Source organism: Somniosus microcephalus, chromosome 3 (genome assembly GCF_052327205.1).
Source record: "Somniosus microcephalus isolate GS21.2 chromosome 3, FLI_Smic_1.0, whole genome shotgun sequence".
Taxonomy (NCBI): Eukaryota; Metazoa; Chordata; class Chondrichthyes; order Squaliformes; family Somniosidae; genus Somniosus; species Somniosus microcephalus.
The window spans coordinates 303,087,379-303,104,802 of record NC_140989.1 but is presented as its reverse complement, the minus strand read 5'-3'; the positions used below and the strand labels follow the sequence as shown (position 1 = coordinate 303,104,802).

The 17,424-nt window shown below is 42.8% G+C and overlaps 1 protein-coding gene across 3 annotated transcripts in view; it reads left to right on the top strand.

Annotated features, from left to right (window-relative positions):
* tm2d1 (TM2 domain containing 1) overlaps nucleotides 1–16,495 on the top strand; it is a 98,767-nt gene extending 82,272 nt beyond the window's left edge. For all 3 annotated transcript variants that reach the window (XM_085982865.1, XM_085982867.1, XM_085982868.1), the window contains 2 exons: nucleotides 2,858–2,989; nucleotides 13,313–16,495. In XM_085982865.1, coding sequence (XP_085838991.1) covers nucleotides 2,858–2,968 — 111 coding nt within the window. In that variant the 3' untranslated portion in view covers nucleotides 2,969–2,989; nucleotides 13,313–16,495. The remainder of the gene's footprint in view (nucleotides 1–2,857; nucleotides 2,990–13,312) is intronic.
* The last annotated feature ends 929 nt before the right edge of the window (nucleotides 16,496–17,424 follow it).

Here is a 17,424-nt window from a genome sequence, read left to right as displayed (position 1 = left end):
CCTTGTATGCAATGGCATTTCAAGTGCTCATCCAAATGCTTCTTGAATGTTGTGAGGGTTCCTGCCTCTACCACCCTTTTAGGCATTGAGTTCCACATTCCAACCACCCTCTGGGTGAAAAAGTTCCTCCTCAAATCCCCTCTAGATCTCCTGCCCCTTACCCTGAATCTATGCCCCCTTGTTATTGACCCCCCTACTAAGGGGAAAGGTTCCTCTTTGTCTACCCTATCTATGCCCCTCATCATTTTGTACACCTCAATCAGGTCCCCCCTCAGCCTTCTTTGCTCCATGGAAAACAACCCCAGCCTGTTTAGTCTTTCTTCATAGCTGAGGCGCTCCATCCCAGGTAACATCCTGGTGAATCTTCTCTGCACCCTCTCCAAAGCAATCACATCCTTCCTATAGTGAGGTGACCAGAACTGCACACAGTACTCCAGCTGTGGCCTCACCAGCGTTTTGTACAGCTCCATCATAACCTCCCTGCTCTTATATTCTATGCCTCGGCTAATGAAGGCAAGTATCCCATATGCCTTTTTAACCACCTTATCTACCTGTTCCGCTGCCTTCAGGGATCTATGTACATGTACACCAAGGTCCCTCTGTACTTCCTAGGGTCCTACCACTCATTGTGTATTCCCTTGCCTTATTTGTCCGTCCAAAATGCATCACCTCGCACTTTTCAGGGTTAAATTCCATTTGCCACTTTTCCGCCCATCTGACCAACCCGTTTATATCGTCCTGTAGCCTGAGGCTTTCCTCCTCGCAATTTACCACCCCACCAATTTTTGTGTCATCTGCGAACTTACTGATCATACCTTTTACATTCTCATCCAAATCATTTATGTAGATCACAAACAACAAGGGACCCAGCACCGATCCCTGAGGTGCCCCACTGGACACAGGCTTCCAGTCACAAAAGCAACCTTCGACCATCACCCTCTGCCTCCTGCCACTCAGCCAGTTTAGGATCCAACGCGCCAAGGCACCCTGGATCCCATGGGCTCTTACCTTCTTGACCAGTCTCCTATGCGGGACTTTGTCAAAAGCTTTACTGAAGTCCATGTAAACCACATCCACAGCATTTCCCTCATCCACCCCCCTAGTCACCCCCTCGAAAAATTCAATCAGATTTGTCAGACATGATTTACCCTTGACAAAGCCATGCTGACTATCCCCGATTAATCCTTGCCTCTCCAAGTGGAGACTAATTTTGTCCCTCAGAATTTTTTCCAATAATTTCCCTACCACAGATGTTAGGCTCACTGGCCTGTAATTCCCTGGTTTATCCCTGCTACCCTTCTCGTATAATGGTACTACATTAGCTGTTCTCCAGTCCTCTGGCACATCCCCTGTGGCCAGAGAGGTTCTGAAAATTTGTGTCAGAGCCCCTGCAATCTCCTCCTTTGCCTCCCACAGCAGCCTGGGATACATCTCGTCCGGGCCTGGGGATTTATCCACTTTTTGGCCTGCTAAAACCGTTAGCACCTCCTCCCTCTCGATGCTAATATGTTCAAGTATGTCACAGTCCCCTTGCCCGATTTCTATGTCTGCATCGTCTTTCTCCATAGTAAACACAGATGCAAAAAATTCATTTAAAACCCCGCCTACATCATCTGGCTCTACACACAGATTGCCACTTTGGTCCCTAATGGGCCCTACCCTTTCCCTGGTTATCCTCTTGCCCTTAATATACTTATAAAACATCTTAGGATTTTCCTTTATTTTGCTCACCAGTGTTATTTCATGGCCCCTCCTCGCCCTCCTAATTTCTTTTTTAAGTATGCCCCTGCACTTTTTATACTCCTCTAGGGCTTCTTCCGTCTTTAGTCTTTTGTAACTGCCAAAAGCCCCCCTTTTTATTTCTAATGCATTTTTGTATATCCCTTGTCATCCAAGGTTCCCTTTGCTTGTTGGTCCCACCCTTGACCTTTACAGGAACATGTTGGCGTTGTACTCTCTCTATTTCCCTTCTGAAAGTCTCCCACTGTTTTGATGTGGATTTTCCTATAAGTAGCTGCTCCCAGTCCACTTTGGCCAGATCCTGCCTTATCATATTAAAATCGGCCCTCCCCCAATTTAGAACCCTTATTTCCGGGCCGTCTTTGTCTTTTTCCATGACCACCTTAAATCTCACCGAATTATGGTCACTGTCGCCAAAATGCTCTCCTACTGACACTTCCACCACTTGCCCGGCTACATTCCCCAGAATTAGGTCCAGTACCGCCCCCTCTCTTGTAGGACTTTCTACATGTTGGCTCAAAAAGCTCTCCTGGATGCACTTTAAGAATTCTGCACCCTCTAAGCCTTTCACACTCTGACTATCCCAATTTATATTGGGGAAGTTGAAATCCCCCACTATTATTACCCTATTATTTTCGCACTTTTCTGAGATTTGCCTACATATCTGTTCCTCTATCTCCCCCTGACTGTTTGGGGGCCTATAGTACACTCCCAGCAAAGTGCTTGCCCCCTTTTTGTTTTTAAGTTCTACCCATATGGCCTCATTAGAGGAACCCGCTAATATATCATCCCTCCTTACAGCAGTAATTGACTCCTTAATTAATATTGCAACACCCCCTCCCCTTTTACACCCCCCTCTGTCTCGCCTTATAACTGATTTGGTGATTTGAACCATATAAAGCAAGGCTATCCCCAGTACAAACAAATGCATATTTGGAAAAAGAAGCATACAAAATAACCCACCACAAAATGGATGCCCTGCTATTAAATTTAGCTATTTGATTAAAAACAGCTGTTTGAGGCCAACGGCTAAGCGTTCTATATATGTGATCATTTTTTGTAAGTGGTATGAAGTTATTGGAATTGACTGTCTTCCTATTTTTTTAACTCCCTCTAGATTGTTGGACCTGCAGATGGCTCGAGTTACATTATAGATTACTATGGAGCAAGACTTACAAGATTAACAATAGACAATGATACATATAGAAAAACACAAATGGATCTGTGAGCCCTGACATTTCAAATTCTGGTAGGTTTCCACTACTGGAGTAATCTTTACACGTGTAATTTTACATGGTAACGTCCAGTTGAAACTCTTTTGATTTCTCGTTGAAGACTATGCAAGACTTTTAACAACAGTAGGATATGATCATTTTGGCTTATGATTAAGTCCTATGCCTTATTTCAGATATCTAACATAAGGAAAAATGTTCTATGTAAGGTGTTGAAAATGGCCCATAGTTAATGTCCTTGGCGAATTTGGGGGCGTTCATGCGAAGCCTTTTTTGTAAAAGATGTAAACTAAACATCTTTAACAAAGGTAAATATTGGCAAAAATCTGATTAAAGCTCTGCTGCGTTTTGCATAAAATACTTTAAAAAAAAAAAAAAAATATATATATATATATACTTTTATATAGTAGAATTCTGTGAAGAAATTAACAGGTTATTCCAACAGTGAAATTTCCAGTGCCATCTTGTGTTGCCAAAGGGGAATAATAACCTAACCATAGAGACAGAGTCTCTGAGGTTAGAGAAGCTTGAGAAAGCCTAATACACTTAACATGAATACAAGTTACTGTATAAATATTTTTAAAAGGCAAAGTGAAGCACATTAGAATTAAGATATTCAATATTTTTTTCACCATGGCACTCTGTGTCAGCACAAAGCACAGGTATAAAACAGGCGTCCATCTGCCTCTACCATAACCCAACCTCAGAAGGGCAGCCCCTACTGCACTAGTGTGAATTCCTTTCCATCATTGTAATCTCTTTGAGATTTCTACTTTATGCTGACTTAATGGCAGTATTTTGCTGTGGCCCAATGTGGAATTAGTTGTGACTGCTCAAACTCATTTTACATGGAACCCTTGCAGCCAGCAGAGAGGAGAGACTTTGATCCAATCCATCTGGCCTAGATTCAGGCACTTTACCCAGAGATTAAAAAAAAACTTTGTTCTAACTTAATTGCCATCCAGTTCCTTCTCTTCTACCTGCATGCTTAAAAGGTTAAACTGCCAGTGCAAGCAACTAATAATGTTAGGAAAATGGAAAAAATAACACCATAAAAAGACATATACAAATGATTCAATTTTGCTTAGATACAATTGAACCTTTCAGTGGTGTTCAGAGTTTGTTATCAGTGTTCAGCTCTGAAACAGAAGGTTAAATCCTTAATACCTTTTCAATATAATTTTTTCCTGCAATTGGTAAATTATGTTTGCACCTTGAAATGGAAGGATTGTGTTTAAAAATGAAAGGGAAGTAAGAGTCCATAGCACATTAAAACTGATCAGTTCCCCCCCCCCACCTCGTATGCACCATTCACATACTGTATTTAGCAATCTTTGTCGCTCACAAGTTCAACCAAAGCATCCTTTTTATAATATGACTTTACCATTATCTGTTCCTTAATACGGATATTCAAACTTTATACTATATTTAAATTAACCAATATGTGGTAGGATTTCTGAGATTCCAGTTTTGTCTGCAATACTATGCAGATATATTTCTGTGATATATATTGTATGTATTGTGTCTATAGTCTATACTAAAGTCATAATACTAAAATTAATCATATAAGCAGTGGCCTAGTAGCACACTATATTTATGACATTGCAATTTAGTACATGAAGTAGTGGGATGTGAGCATATGCCTCTTTTCCACATGCTAAGTTCCTGATCTCAGTTGAGCTATTAGTGGCTGAGAGCTGGGTTCTTAAGGTTGGAAGAGTTGCCTCCCCTTGGTTTGTCCACCTCCTAGAAACTGGTTACAGAACAGCAATGACAGAGGCTAGGAGCAGATCATCAGCTTGTAGTGTCAGCTGTGGCTCAGTTGATAGCAATCTCGCCTCTGAGTCAGAAAGTTGTGGGTTCATTACTCCAGTCCCACTCCAGAGACTTGAGCACAAAAAATCTAGGCTGACACTCTGGTGCAGTAGAGTACTGAAGTACAGGAAACTTTCGATTTACCGGCACCTAAATAACCGGAAATCTCGGTTAACCGGCAAAATTCAGGAGTAGGTTCAGGTAACATTTATTACTTTTTTTACTCCATTTGTTGCTGTGCAAGGGTGTGGCTGCAGCTGTTGCTAAGCTACAGAGACGCTTGCAACTTGTGCCCATTGTTCTGAAGCTGGCAACAGGGTTTGTTGCTTTATATGGAGCTCTCAGCTCTGTATCTTTTACTATAGCGTTTGGTTATCTGGAATTTTTGATGAACCGGCACCACGTCGGTCCCATCTGTGCCGGATAAAAGAAAGTTTCCTGTACTTTCGTACTGAAGGAGTGTTGTACTATTGGAGTTGCCATCTTTCGGATGAGACGTTAAACCAAGGCCCTGTCTGCTCTCTCAGGTGGGAAGCACTATTTTGAAGAAGAGCAGGGGAGCCAATATTTATCCCTCAATCAACATCACAAAACAGCTTATCTGGTCATTATCACATTGCTGTTTGTGGGACCTTGCTGTGCAAAAATTGGTTGCTGCGTTTCCTGCTTTACAACAGTGACTGCACTTCAAAAGTACTTCGTTGGTTGTAAAGCGCTTTGGGATGTCCCAAGGTCATGAAATGCACTATATAAATGCAAGTCTTTCTTTTTTTCTTTATGTTCTTGTTAATAGAGAGGAATTATAAATTAAAACAAAACTGGCTATTATTAGCTCAGTTTTACAGAACCGGTTACAGACAAAGAGATCTTTTATGATGCATTATTTTTAATACAGGTAGACTACCCTTTATCCGGACTTCCGAAAACCGAAACCCTCTAAAAACCGAAGGTTTTTTCGTTCAGCGTAAGTCGTGCGTACGACTTACGCTGAACGAAAAAACCTTCGGTTTTTAGAGGGTTCCGGTTGCGGAAGTTCGGATAAAGGGTAAGTCGTGCGCACGACCCCCAGCCGACCCCACCAGCCCCGACAACCGCCGACCCCGCCAGCCCCGACAACCGCCGACCCCGCCAACCGCCGACCCCGCCAGCCCCGACAACCGCCGACCCCCCCGCCGGCCCCGACAACCGCCGACCCCGCCGCGGACCCCGACAACCGCCGACCCCGACAACCGCCGACCCCCCCCCGCGTACCCCGCCGGCCCCGACCCCCGCCGACCCCGACTGACTTACGCTGAGCGTCAGCGTAAGTCGTGCGCACGACCCCCCCGCCGACCCACCTTCCGAAATCCGAAATTCTCCTTTATCCGAAACTCGGCTGGTCCCGAGGTTTTCGGATAAAGGATAGTCTACCTGTACCATTATATTGAAATGTGCCACAGCCCAAATTACAAAACCTTTCTATCCAGGTTTCCCACAGGCAACAGCTGAGCAGATCTTAGATGAAGCAGCAGAGGGCACTCACAAACTGTTCACCAGACTTATTGTAAGGGTGAAGATTCCTTCCTCAATGTTAGCTTACAATGCCAGTGACTAGTTTTACACTAGTGGGGTTCTTAACCAAGTACTCGGCTGAGAATTTTCACAAAGTCATCCTTTCTGATCACAGATGAGATTAAACCTTTATCAGAACTGAAATTTATAGCCAAAGATAGAGGTCATGGCTGTTTTTGAGGCCCAAGCCCTGATTTGAATCGGTCTTGAGAGCTGCCAAATGGATGGTCCTGAAGCAGCTTGCTGGTTTTGAGCCACAGGAATGTCAGCTGGATGGAACACAGTGGCAGCTGCAGATAGGCCCCGAGGTGGGAGGGCAAGTCCGAAAGGGCAAAACCAGACCAGCAGAAGCCCGCAATATTTTTATGTGGCTTGGAGGAGACTTGGCCGCATAAAAATAATTTGAAACTTTCCTTTCCAGGGTTTATTCGGCTCTATGACGAGTGGAACTGGTTGGAGTCTGCACCGTACACTCTCCAAACAGTTCCATCCTAAAATGGCAATCGGGGTCCTATGTATCTCATAGGACTCCAATTTGCATATTTAAAGGAGCCTACCGCCTGAAACAGGCAGGCTCTCTGGCTGCTTAGCGGTGGGGCCCTGTAGACATCGCAGCAGACCAATCGTCTGGGCTAACGGGGCGGTAAGCTACTGATCCCATTGTGAGGCCATTACCAACCTAGTAATGCTTATTTCAGCAGATTAAAATGAGTGTTTTAATAATCCTAATGTTTGGATTTCTGACACATTTCTTTTTTTTGTACTGTATGGTTTTATTAAACTATGGAAAATTTGTCAATGTAAAATTTAAATGAAGATGTCTAGAATACTATTTACTTGTAGTGATTTGGTACAAAGAGTATTAACAACATTTAACCTTGCACATGGGAGTGGGCCTTTGGCGTAGCGGTAGCATCCCCGCCGCTGGGCCAGAAGGCGTAGGGTTTCAAACCCCGCTCCAGACAGTCCCGGCAAGTGGAGTCGGAGCTCCGGCTCTAAATTCTGGGTTGACATCCAGCGGGATACTTGCGTCCGTGGGTGTGGGTGGCCCCCCCCCCCCTCGTATGGGTTGTGGGAGCCCGTAAAACCCTCCCGCCATAGGACTAACCACCCTAATGGCTGGTACGAAGATGGTTATGGTCACGGAAGGAGCGTTAATCGCGGCCAGAAATCCTTCCACCACTTCATACAGTTCCCCAAAGGGAACAGTATGAAGACACGTACGACGACGACCTTGCACATAAGATCCATGCAAATCAGAGCAGCTAATAGTTTGCTTATCTAACATTTCCTTTTAGTGCTCCAACTATCCAAGACTTAAACCAGATCTTAACATCCACCAGTAGATATAATCTGATGGACATTATTTTAACACTACCATTAACCTTTTTATTTTAAATGGGTTAACACCAGCTTTAAACAATACCCATTGAAAAATTTAGGCTTCAATGCTCCTATACTCATCAGTGAAAGTAACTGATACATACAGTCCTGCATTTGCAATTTGGCTGCAGTTCATCCATATAATGCTACCACCAATGGAGCAGCTAGTTTTCCTGCAGTACAGTTTTACTGAATGATTCATCCTGTATGCTGAAACTTTATATTTGTGTATTGTTAATAAAATGTTCAGCTTGTGAAGTAATGTGATAATAGTTGATTTGCAAAGTACGACATCTCACGGTTTCTTAGCAGAAGTAACATGCTATAGACAGAGCTAAGCGATCCCACAACCAACGGATCAGATCAGAGCTTTGCAGTCCTGCCACATCCAGTCATGAATGGTGGTGGACAATTTAAAAAACTAACGGGAGGAGAAGGCTCCATGAACATCCCCATCCTCAATGATGGCGGAGCTCAGCACATGAGTGCAAAAGACAAGGCTGAAGCATTTGCAACCATCCTCAGCCAGAAGTGCCGAGTAGATGATCCATCTTGGCCTCCTCCTGAGGTCCTCGTCATCACAGATGCCAGTCTTCAGCCAATTCAATTCACTCCACGTGATATTAAGAAACGGCTGAGCGCACTGGATACAGCAAAAGCTATGGGCCCCGGCAACATCCCGACTGACGTGCTGAAAACTTGTGCTCCAGAACTAGCCGTGCCTGTAGCCAAGCTGTTCCACTACGCCACAACACTGTCATCTACCTGACAATGTGGAAAACTGCCCAGGTATGTCCTGTCCACAAAAAGCAGGACAAATACAATCCGGCCAATTAGCACCCCATCAGTCTGCTCTCAATCATCAGCAAAGTGATGAAGGTGTCGTCGACAGTGCTATCAAGCGGCACATACTCACCAATAACCTGCTTATCGATGGTCAGTTTGGGTTCTGCCAGGACCACTCGGCTCCAGCCTTGGTCCAAACATGGATGAAAGAGCTGAATTCCAGAGGGGAGGTGAGAGTGGCTGCCCTTGCCAACAAGGCAGCATCAAGAAGCCCTAGTAAAATTAAAGTCAATGGGAATCGGGGGGGAAAACTCTCCACTGGCTGGAGTCATATGTAGCACAAAGGAAGATGGTTGTGGTTGTTGGAGGCCAATCATCACAACCCCAGGAAATCGCTGCAGGAGTTCCTCAGGGCAGTGTCCTCGGCTCAACCACCTTCAGCTGCTTCATCAATGACCTTCCCTCCATCATAAGATCAGAAGTGGGGATGTTCGCTGGTGATTGCAGAGTGTTTAGTTCCAGTCGCAATTCCTCAGATATTGAAGCAGTCCATGCCCGCATGCAGGAAGACCTGGATAACATTCAGGCATGGGCTGATAATTGGCAAGTAACATTCGCGCCTCATGTTTTTATTTATACCCATGCTAAGTATCAGTCAGGACTCATACCCTCATTGGTACTGAGACTGTTCAAGTGCCAGCCTTGGTGTCTAGGACTAGGAAAGATGCTAATCCTTGATTAAGCCAATTGCAGCCAGAGTTGGACCCATCTTCCCTCTTGAAGGGGATATATTTACGTTTTTTCTTTCAAAATGCTCTTTTGGTACAGGGTTTTTGTAGTAAATGTACTTTAAATCTGTCCCCCACCCGTCAAAACAATAGTGGCCCAGAATTTGCAGTTGTAATGACGGCGAAACTGTCAGTGCTCACCATCATTACAGTGTAAAACTTGACAGCAACTTTGGCGTCTGCACATGCACAGTTAAACATGGAAATCCGGAAGTTGCTGTCATTGATACCCTGCTCCTCCACAGGGTGTGCTGTTGCAGTCTTCACAGATGCAATCAAAACAGAATCAGTGATTTGATGTGAACTTCAACTTTTTATGCACTATTCTTGCTGTAAAAACCATTGAAAATGTTGGGCCTTTGTTGAATGAGGTGTAACTGAGTTTTTAATGGTGTAATAAGTCATAATTACTGCTGAACAACCTCTCTGGCCCTGAAAAACTAATTTTGTAAGTGTTGAGTGTCATTCCTTCCATTCCATGATATAAATTCCATGATTTTTAAAATAATTAAAAAAATAAAAAAAATTTAAGCTTGATGTTTCAGCTTCCACCTTAATCCCATGTGTATGTCCCAATCTTTATTTCGCTTTCTGTAAAATGATTAAACATTGAATTATAATCCGTGCTTTTTACTTCCTCATTTGCTGTCTGTGGGAATTCTTCAATCTGATTGGCTACTGAGCCTGCTTGATGATGTCACTGCTGCTGGACACCACAGATCCCCTGTAGATGGTGCCAGATTGAAACTGATGTTGGAATAAGGGAAATCATAGAATCCTACAAATTTATTGTGTATTCCCTTACCTTGTTAGTCCTCTCCCAATGCATTACCTGACATTTCTCCAAATCAAATTCCACTTACCACTTTTCTGCCCACCTGACCAGTCCATTGATATCTTCCTGCAGTCTACAGCTTTCTTTCTTACTATCAACCACATGGCCAATTTTTGTATCATCTGCAAACTTCTTAATCGTGCCACTACATTGAAGTCTAAATCATTGATATATACCACAAAAAGCCATGGGACCTAGTACTGAGCCCTGCAGAACCCCAGTGGAAACAGCCTTCAAGTCACAAAAAAACCTGTCGACCATTACCCTTTGCTTCCTGCCACTGAGCCAATTTTGGATCCAAATTGACACTTTCCTTGGATCTCATGGGTTTTTACTTTTCTGACCAGTCTGCCATGCGGAACCTTGTCAAATGTCTTGCTAAAATCCATGTAGACTACATCAAACGCGCTTCCCTCATCAACCCTCCTTGTTGCCTCCTCAAAAAATTCAATCAAGTTAGTCAGACAAGATCCCTTAACAAATCCATGCTGACTTTCCTTGATTAATCCGTGCCTTTCTAAATGATGATTAATACTGTCCCTCAGAATTTTTTCCAATAATTTGCCCACCACCGAGGTTAGGCTGACTGGCCTGTAATTACTTGACGCTGTAGAGCCCGCTAAATCTTTGTGGGCAGCTTTATTCAAGGTCAGCGAAGAGCACTGTCCCTTCGCCGCTGACCTCAAAATCCAAACTAGTGTTCCTCTTCAATGACTAGTCAGGATATGCTTTGATTTGGTTTTACTAAAGTTTAAAGAAAAATAAGAATGCTACTGAAATGCTTAGCCTTAGAATTTCCTAGCAGCAGATCCCCATGTTTTAACAACTTTGTGTTTTCTTAGTTTTTTAAAATTTTATTTAGTTAAATTTGGGAGAATTTGATAATTTAAAATGTTAGCTTGCTGTCACCACCTAGATGTAAGTACCCTTTACTGCTGGTTCCTATGTTAGTTGAACACGGTTAATCTCAAGCAATGTTCCTAATAAGCACATATTAATTTACATATATATATATAATATGTATACAATAACCAGAAGTCATAGATTTAAAATAATTAGCAGAAGAACTAGAGGGGAAATGAGAAATTTCTTAACACAAAGGGTTGTTAAGATCTGGACCGCACTACCTGAAAGTATGGATGGAATCAGATTCCATAGTAACTTTCAAAAGGCAATTGGATATGTACTTGAAGAAGACTAATTTGCAGGGTTATGGGGAGAAAGCTGGGATGTGGAACTAAATTGAACAGCTCTTTCAAAGAGCCAGCACAGGTGGATTGGCCTCCTTCTGTGCTGTAAGATTCTATGATTCTTATTCTATATATGAGGCTCATAATTGCCCACTCATAATGGCGGGTGTGGTGGCAAAAGTTTTGTGCTGACCATTGATATTGGACTATATTTGCGCCACAAATTGCTGGAACGTTCATCCGATTACAGTACAGTGATGTCAGTGTCACACCTGGGACTTCGTGAACATTGTGCTCATTGGTTTATCTCCTTAACCAATGAAAGAAAAGGATAGAGAAAGAAACAGAGTGCAAGACGGAGAAGTAACTAGGTGAATTAGAGACAGAAAGAGGAATAAAGAGGGAAAGAAAGAGAAGTGGCTAAAGAGAGAGAGAGAAAAATGAGACAAAGGCAAATTAAGAAAAGTATTAAAACGAACAAGTGGAAGAGGAGTTGTGTTTGGGAATTGCTGTATTGGTCCTTGAGAAGTTGAGTGAATGACAGGGTAGGTGTGCAAAATGTGTTAACATTCTTGACCCATGAAGTAAAGAACCATCCATCATGATCAGGAACAATGGAACACCCAGTGGGTACACCATTGCACTGCTTTCATATGAACATAGGAATTGCTAGGTCCAAGGTCCATCTAGTTCGCCTTCTGTCAAGCTGGCAATCACATGATACAATGATAATGGAATTGTTGACTAATCATGGCAATCAGTTTCCATCAATTAGCCTAGAACAGGCCCACATATGAGGAAAACCCCAGTAGTGGAAAGCTTTGGGAACTATAGGTCCAAAGTCACCTTTTTCCTCTCAAGCATTTGACACTTACCACACATCATGTCTCAAATTACTCATATACTGTATCCAAAATTTTATTTTTGGAAAGAAATCTATCTAATTTGCATTTGAATGAGTGACCCTCTGCTGAGTGTCAAAATAGCTTTACATCCTGAAAATTATTGCATTCCAACAGTTATGTGGATGGCTAGACTGGTACAAAAATACTGCCAAGACAGTTAAAAATATTCTAAACCTCTAGGAACAATTCACTAACTGCTGGAGTGAGACTCCACAGCTTCATTGGTACCTTTATGGGCCTCCGAAGTTGAGTGTCATGTCAGGACCATAAATCACGTCATTAACAAGGTCCTCTATGACATTAATTACCAGCCCTAAATGGCTGTGGCAGGAATAATTCATAGTAACGTCGTAAATCCAGCAATTCCACGATCACAATTAAATCAAATGGGGAGTCGCTCAGTGAGAAGGTACTTTTATCGTCTTTGGCGATGTTAGCAGCGGAGTGGTGCATTTTGTCTAACAATTTGATGAGAATTGGAACTCGTGGCATATCTCTTACTCTGCAAATTCCTCAATTGTTTTACGAATTAATAATGGCAAGCGCAGTTAATGCATCATTGTAATGACGTGACTTCCTGGCAATTTCTGGCCCAACACTAGAGATGGAAACGGGCTGCAGTGGGGAGCGAAGCCTCTTACTAACTAGTGCTTTACTGTAACCGGTTGTGTAGGAAATCGATGCATAGTATTTACAATGCTCACACTGCGTTGTGCTAAACCTTCTCTTCTCCCTAATGTGCATGACACTGGGTATCTCATTAGATTCACTGAGTGGAAAGCAGCCAACGTGTGTATTTAGATATGTTAATTTCCAAAAACTTCATAATGGACAATGAAGCATACATAGTGTATTCATATTTCCCCCTCTCTGCCTCTGATCTTTCTTGTTTTTTTTCAAACGGGAGTGCAGCTGTTGAGTTTAATTGTGGTGCTCATTGACTTAGTATATTTATTTACCCAGTTCGAGTCTGGTTCCACAGCTCTATTTTGCTGGCTATTTGACTTTTGTTGACTGGATTGGATCTGATATCTTTGATTTTAAACTGGCATAGAGAGAAACATTGTCCATCTTTTTATACACACAGGAAGCCCATCAAGGAAACAAAGGCACGACATGAACGATGCAAGGATGGAACTGGCAGCAGCTTTGGACAACCTGATCGAGTGGAGATTTAAGAACAATGACTGTTGTGGCTATGGCGAACAACAGACTCTGAAGCATTTTATGTAGGAATTAAACAGCTGTCTTTCTGCAGTGATGAACACCTGGCAACCATCAGTATGGCTGCATGTAAATAGCTGGATCAAGCTGGCGACACTGTGACTAAATCAATATGCATGTGCATGCATATATCTTTCTAAAATTTTGGTAATTAAAAAAAAACTAAATATGTGTTTGAAATGATTCTGCTCATGATGGCTATACACTATTTGCACATGTGAACTGATGTACTTCATTGCTTTGCCACATTTAAGGCATCCAAATAACTACCAATCATCACTATGATTTCTGCAAAGTTTTAACACATTCTTGAAATGACTTCTCCGTGCAGTATTGTTCTGTGTTGTAGCTCATTAATGTTCTGAAATGAATTAGATTGTTAAGATTACAGATATCACCTTTGGCTCAGTGGTAGCACTCTCGTCACTGAGCCAGAAGGTTGACCTATCATTATCTAAACTTCAGTGCAGTACTGAGAGAATGCTGCACTGTCGGAAATGCCGTCTTTTGGATGCGATATTAAACCAAGGCACTGTCTGCCCTCTCAGGTGGACATAAAAGATCCCATGCCACTATTCGAAAAAGAGAAGGGGAGTTCTCCCCAGTGTCCTGGCCAACATTTATCCCTCAACCAACATCACTAAAGCAGATTATCTGGTCATTATCTCATTGCTGTTTTTGAGACCTTGCTGTGTGCAAAATGGCTGCCATATTTCCCTACATTATAACAGTGACTACATTTCAAAAGTATTTCATTGGCTGTAAAGTGCTTTGGGACATTGTGAAAGGCAATATATAAATGCAAGTTTGTTCTTATTAATGTTTGTGCGTACTTCAAAATTATAGAAAGCTGATAGATTGTACTGGTATCTCTAAAGGTCTTTTTAATGGCATTTGGCTCAAAAAGGAGTAAGCTGTCAGTACTTTTTTGGTAAAATGTATCATTGTTTATTGTGTGTTGCTTTAGTTTCTCTTTGTATCATGGTTTTATGTCTAGTCAACACTTTTGAAAGAAGAAAAGCTATGCAAGGGCTTTTTCAAAACTTTGCAAGTTTCCTTCATTCTAGCAGCCCTGTGAAACGTTTGAAGCGAACATTTAGACATTTTTCATTTGTACAGGTTCTCCCAAAATGATTCGGTACCTACTTGCTATGAAATTCTCAACAGGTCACTGACTTTCAGTCCAGAGGGACTGGTCTTTCTTTGTAGAGTAGCATAAGATTTGTAGTGATAGCAAAGGCTTCCTCAAAATAGTGGTACTCTGTATAATGCTGTTTATTTAGACTTTCAGAAAATTGCACATGAAAGTCTACTAATTAAACTAAAAGCCAGGGCAGAACATTGCATTAGATAAAGATGCTGATTAGGCAACAAAGAATACTTGAGAGGCATAATGTCGATTCCAGCAGGGGTCAATGCTTGGATCCCTGGAATCAATGAACTGGATATTGACACTAACTATAATCTTGTCAGATTTGCAGGGAAAGTAATAGAGACAGAATATAGCTGAATATTTGCAAAATGATTTAGATAATTTTTGCAACTCATAGCTACATAAAATTTAACACTTCTAAATGTAAAGTATGCCCCAGAAGCAAGGTCTGAATTGTAGCTTTCACAGAAAAATGGACAGAATCCGTGAATGCAATACCCAAAGCACTGATAAAAATCCTATAATTCTATGTAGTAAAACCAAAATTTGACTTATCGAATCACCAGAAACCTATGGGCCTAATTTATAAGCAGATAAAATTGTAGAAATGATCCCCAAAATACCAGTAAAAACCTCAAACCTCTATGTAATAAACATAGACTTTGGCTCATTCAGTCACTGGAAAACCATAGTCTTGTTCATAGATCAAAAATATACAATGAATACAGTTGAAGTAACCAGGAAATTTTGAAAGGTATATGAGAACAATAATAGATACCATACTTACAGCACAGAAACCATCTGGTAAAAGTCACCAATTGCATCCCCTGTGACTGCAACCATGGTGTATTATTTCTTCTTTTCACATGATTGACAGCACCATGCTTCTGCATTACCTCTCCTCTGGTCTGCCACCACAAGAGTGGCCTTGCATGGCATCAGTCCTACCTGTCCCAAAGCACCAGAACCTCTTCAGCAATGGTTTTTTTCTCCCAGCTCAATATGCACATCTACAGTGTGCTACAAAGTTCCATCCTCAGCCCCCTCTTTTTTTTCTCATTTACATTTTGCCTCTCGGGAGCATCAGCTGTAGGCGTGGAGTCAGTTTCAATGTTTTCTGATGACAGCCAGCTCCACCTTTCCACCAGTTGACTCAACTCCACAACTACCTCTGTGTTGACATCCAGTTGTGGATGAGCTAGAATTTCCTCCAGTTAAAAATTGGAAGGGTGATAGAGGCAAGTATAGTTGGAAATTCTGAGGAGTTTGGGTAGCAGAGGTATAAGATTCAATGGGGGAGAAATTCATTATAGCCCAGAAAGCTTGAGATTTAGTGCCAGGCGCTAATTCAGACTGCACGCAAAATTCAGTCTCATTGCTGAAAGAAAGGATTGGAGCACTAATGGCCTAAGCTCAGTGGCTTTAAACTCAAAGCGCTGACCAATATCGGGTGCAGTCTAATCTCAAGTCCTCATTGCCATAGGCTTTTCCCAGTACTTAAAGGGGAGGTTCATTGATACTGCAGCACCTCATTCTCAGCAATGCTGGCTGTGTAGCTGCCTCAGCAAGGAGAAGCACAACAAGGAGAAGGAGCCGGAGGACTGAAGCAGGTGTGCTCATGGCAGATCCACCTCAGTCAGGTGGTCAGGGTGATTGAATGCTTCACCAAATGCTACATACCACCATCTGTACCACAAGCTTCACACGCTGCCCAAAGCACCACACCCCCAGCACTCACACCAACAATCTCTACCTGCCAACACTCACACCCACATCTCACGCCTTGCACACAATGGCAGCTATTCAGCTATGGCAGGTGCAAGGGTCATTAGTTGTTGGAATTGTGATTGTGATTTGTGTTATATGTTTATGCATAAATTTATTCATAGAGTTTGCAATATTTTGTGGTCTCTCATTTCAACTTTGCATCCAGGAGGACGCTGTGATATGGCATGACAGAGGGATGGCATGATGGGCATGTGAGCAAAAGGGATCTGGGGTTTAAGGCATCCTGTTGTGGGGCTGGAGGTCTGTTTGAAGGAGGTGGCAGAGTTCTGTGACCACCACCTTGGTGATGCAGAGCCCTCTAATACTCTGCTCCTCGCTTCATTGAAGATAGGAGAAGTGCTGTCGGAATACCCTCGGAGGGTAAGGGTTCCTGTTGAAAGCACTGATGGCCCCCCTCCTCCCTCTGGCCACATGTTCTAGTCTTTCTCGTTACCGCCGCTCCCTCCGCAGTAGATCCTGGAGGGCGAGGTCGACTGCCAGTACAGCCCCCATTAATGTAATGATGTGTAGCACTTTGATATGTTGTCCGAATAAATGTAACTAATTTTTAGTAGTCACAACACTCCTGAAACTAAAGAACCTTTAAATGACTGTGCAACAGCTTAATTCAATCTCAAACTGACAAGGAAGCAGTGAAACCGCACTAACATGACAGCTGTGACTCATTACTCATGATCCCTTTAAGTAGCGCCCCTGGAGCCGGCATCCGCCTGCTTGACGCCTCCTCTCCCTGTCGCTGTTAGGGCGAAGCACTAAGGCAGGGGGCAAAAATGAATTTGGCAGATCCGGCGACGCTCGCTGGCGTCACGATCTGGCGCTGAGGTCCCTGGCGGTAACTGTTAACGGCAGTGCTATGGGGGGTGGGGGGGGGGCTGGATTCGCCTTGCCCTTGTGCTACTGCATCAGCGCCCCTGCCAGGCACGAACAGGAGCCGCTAACCAACTGAATTTCTCCCCCAATGACATTTTCTTACCCCTGACATGGTATCTTATTTTCTAAAATTTGCAAATATAACAGGGCATTGCAGTGATTGG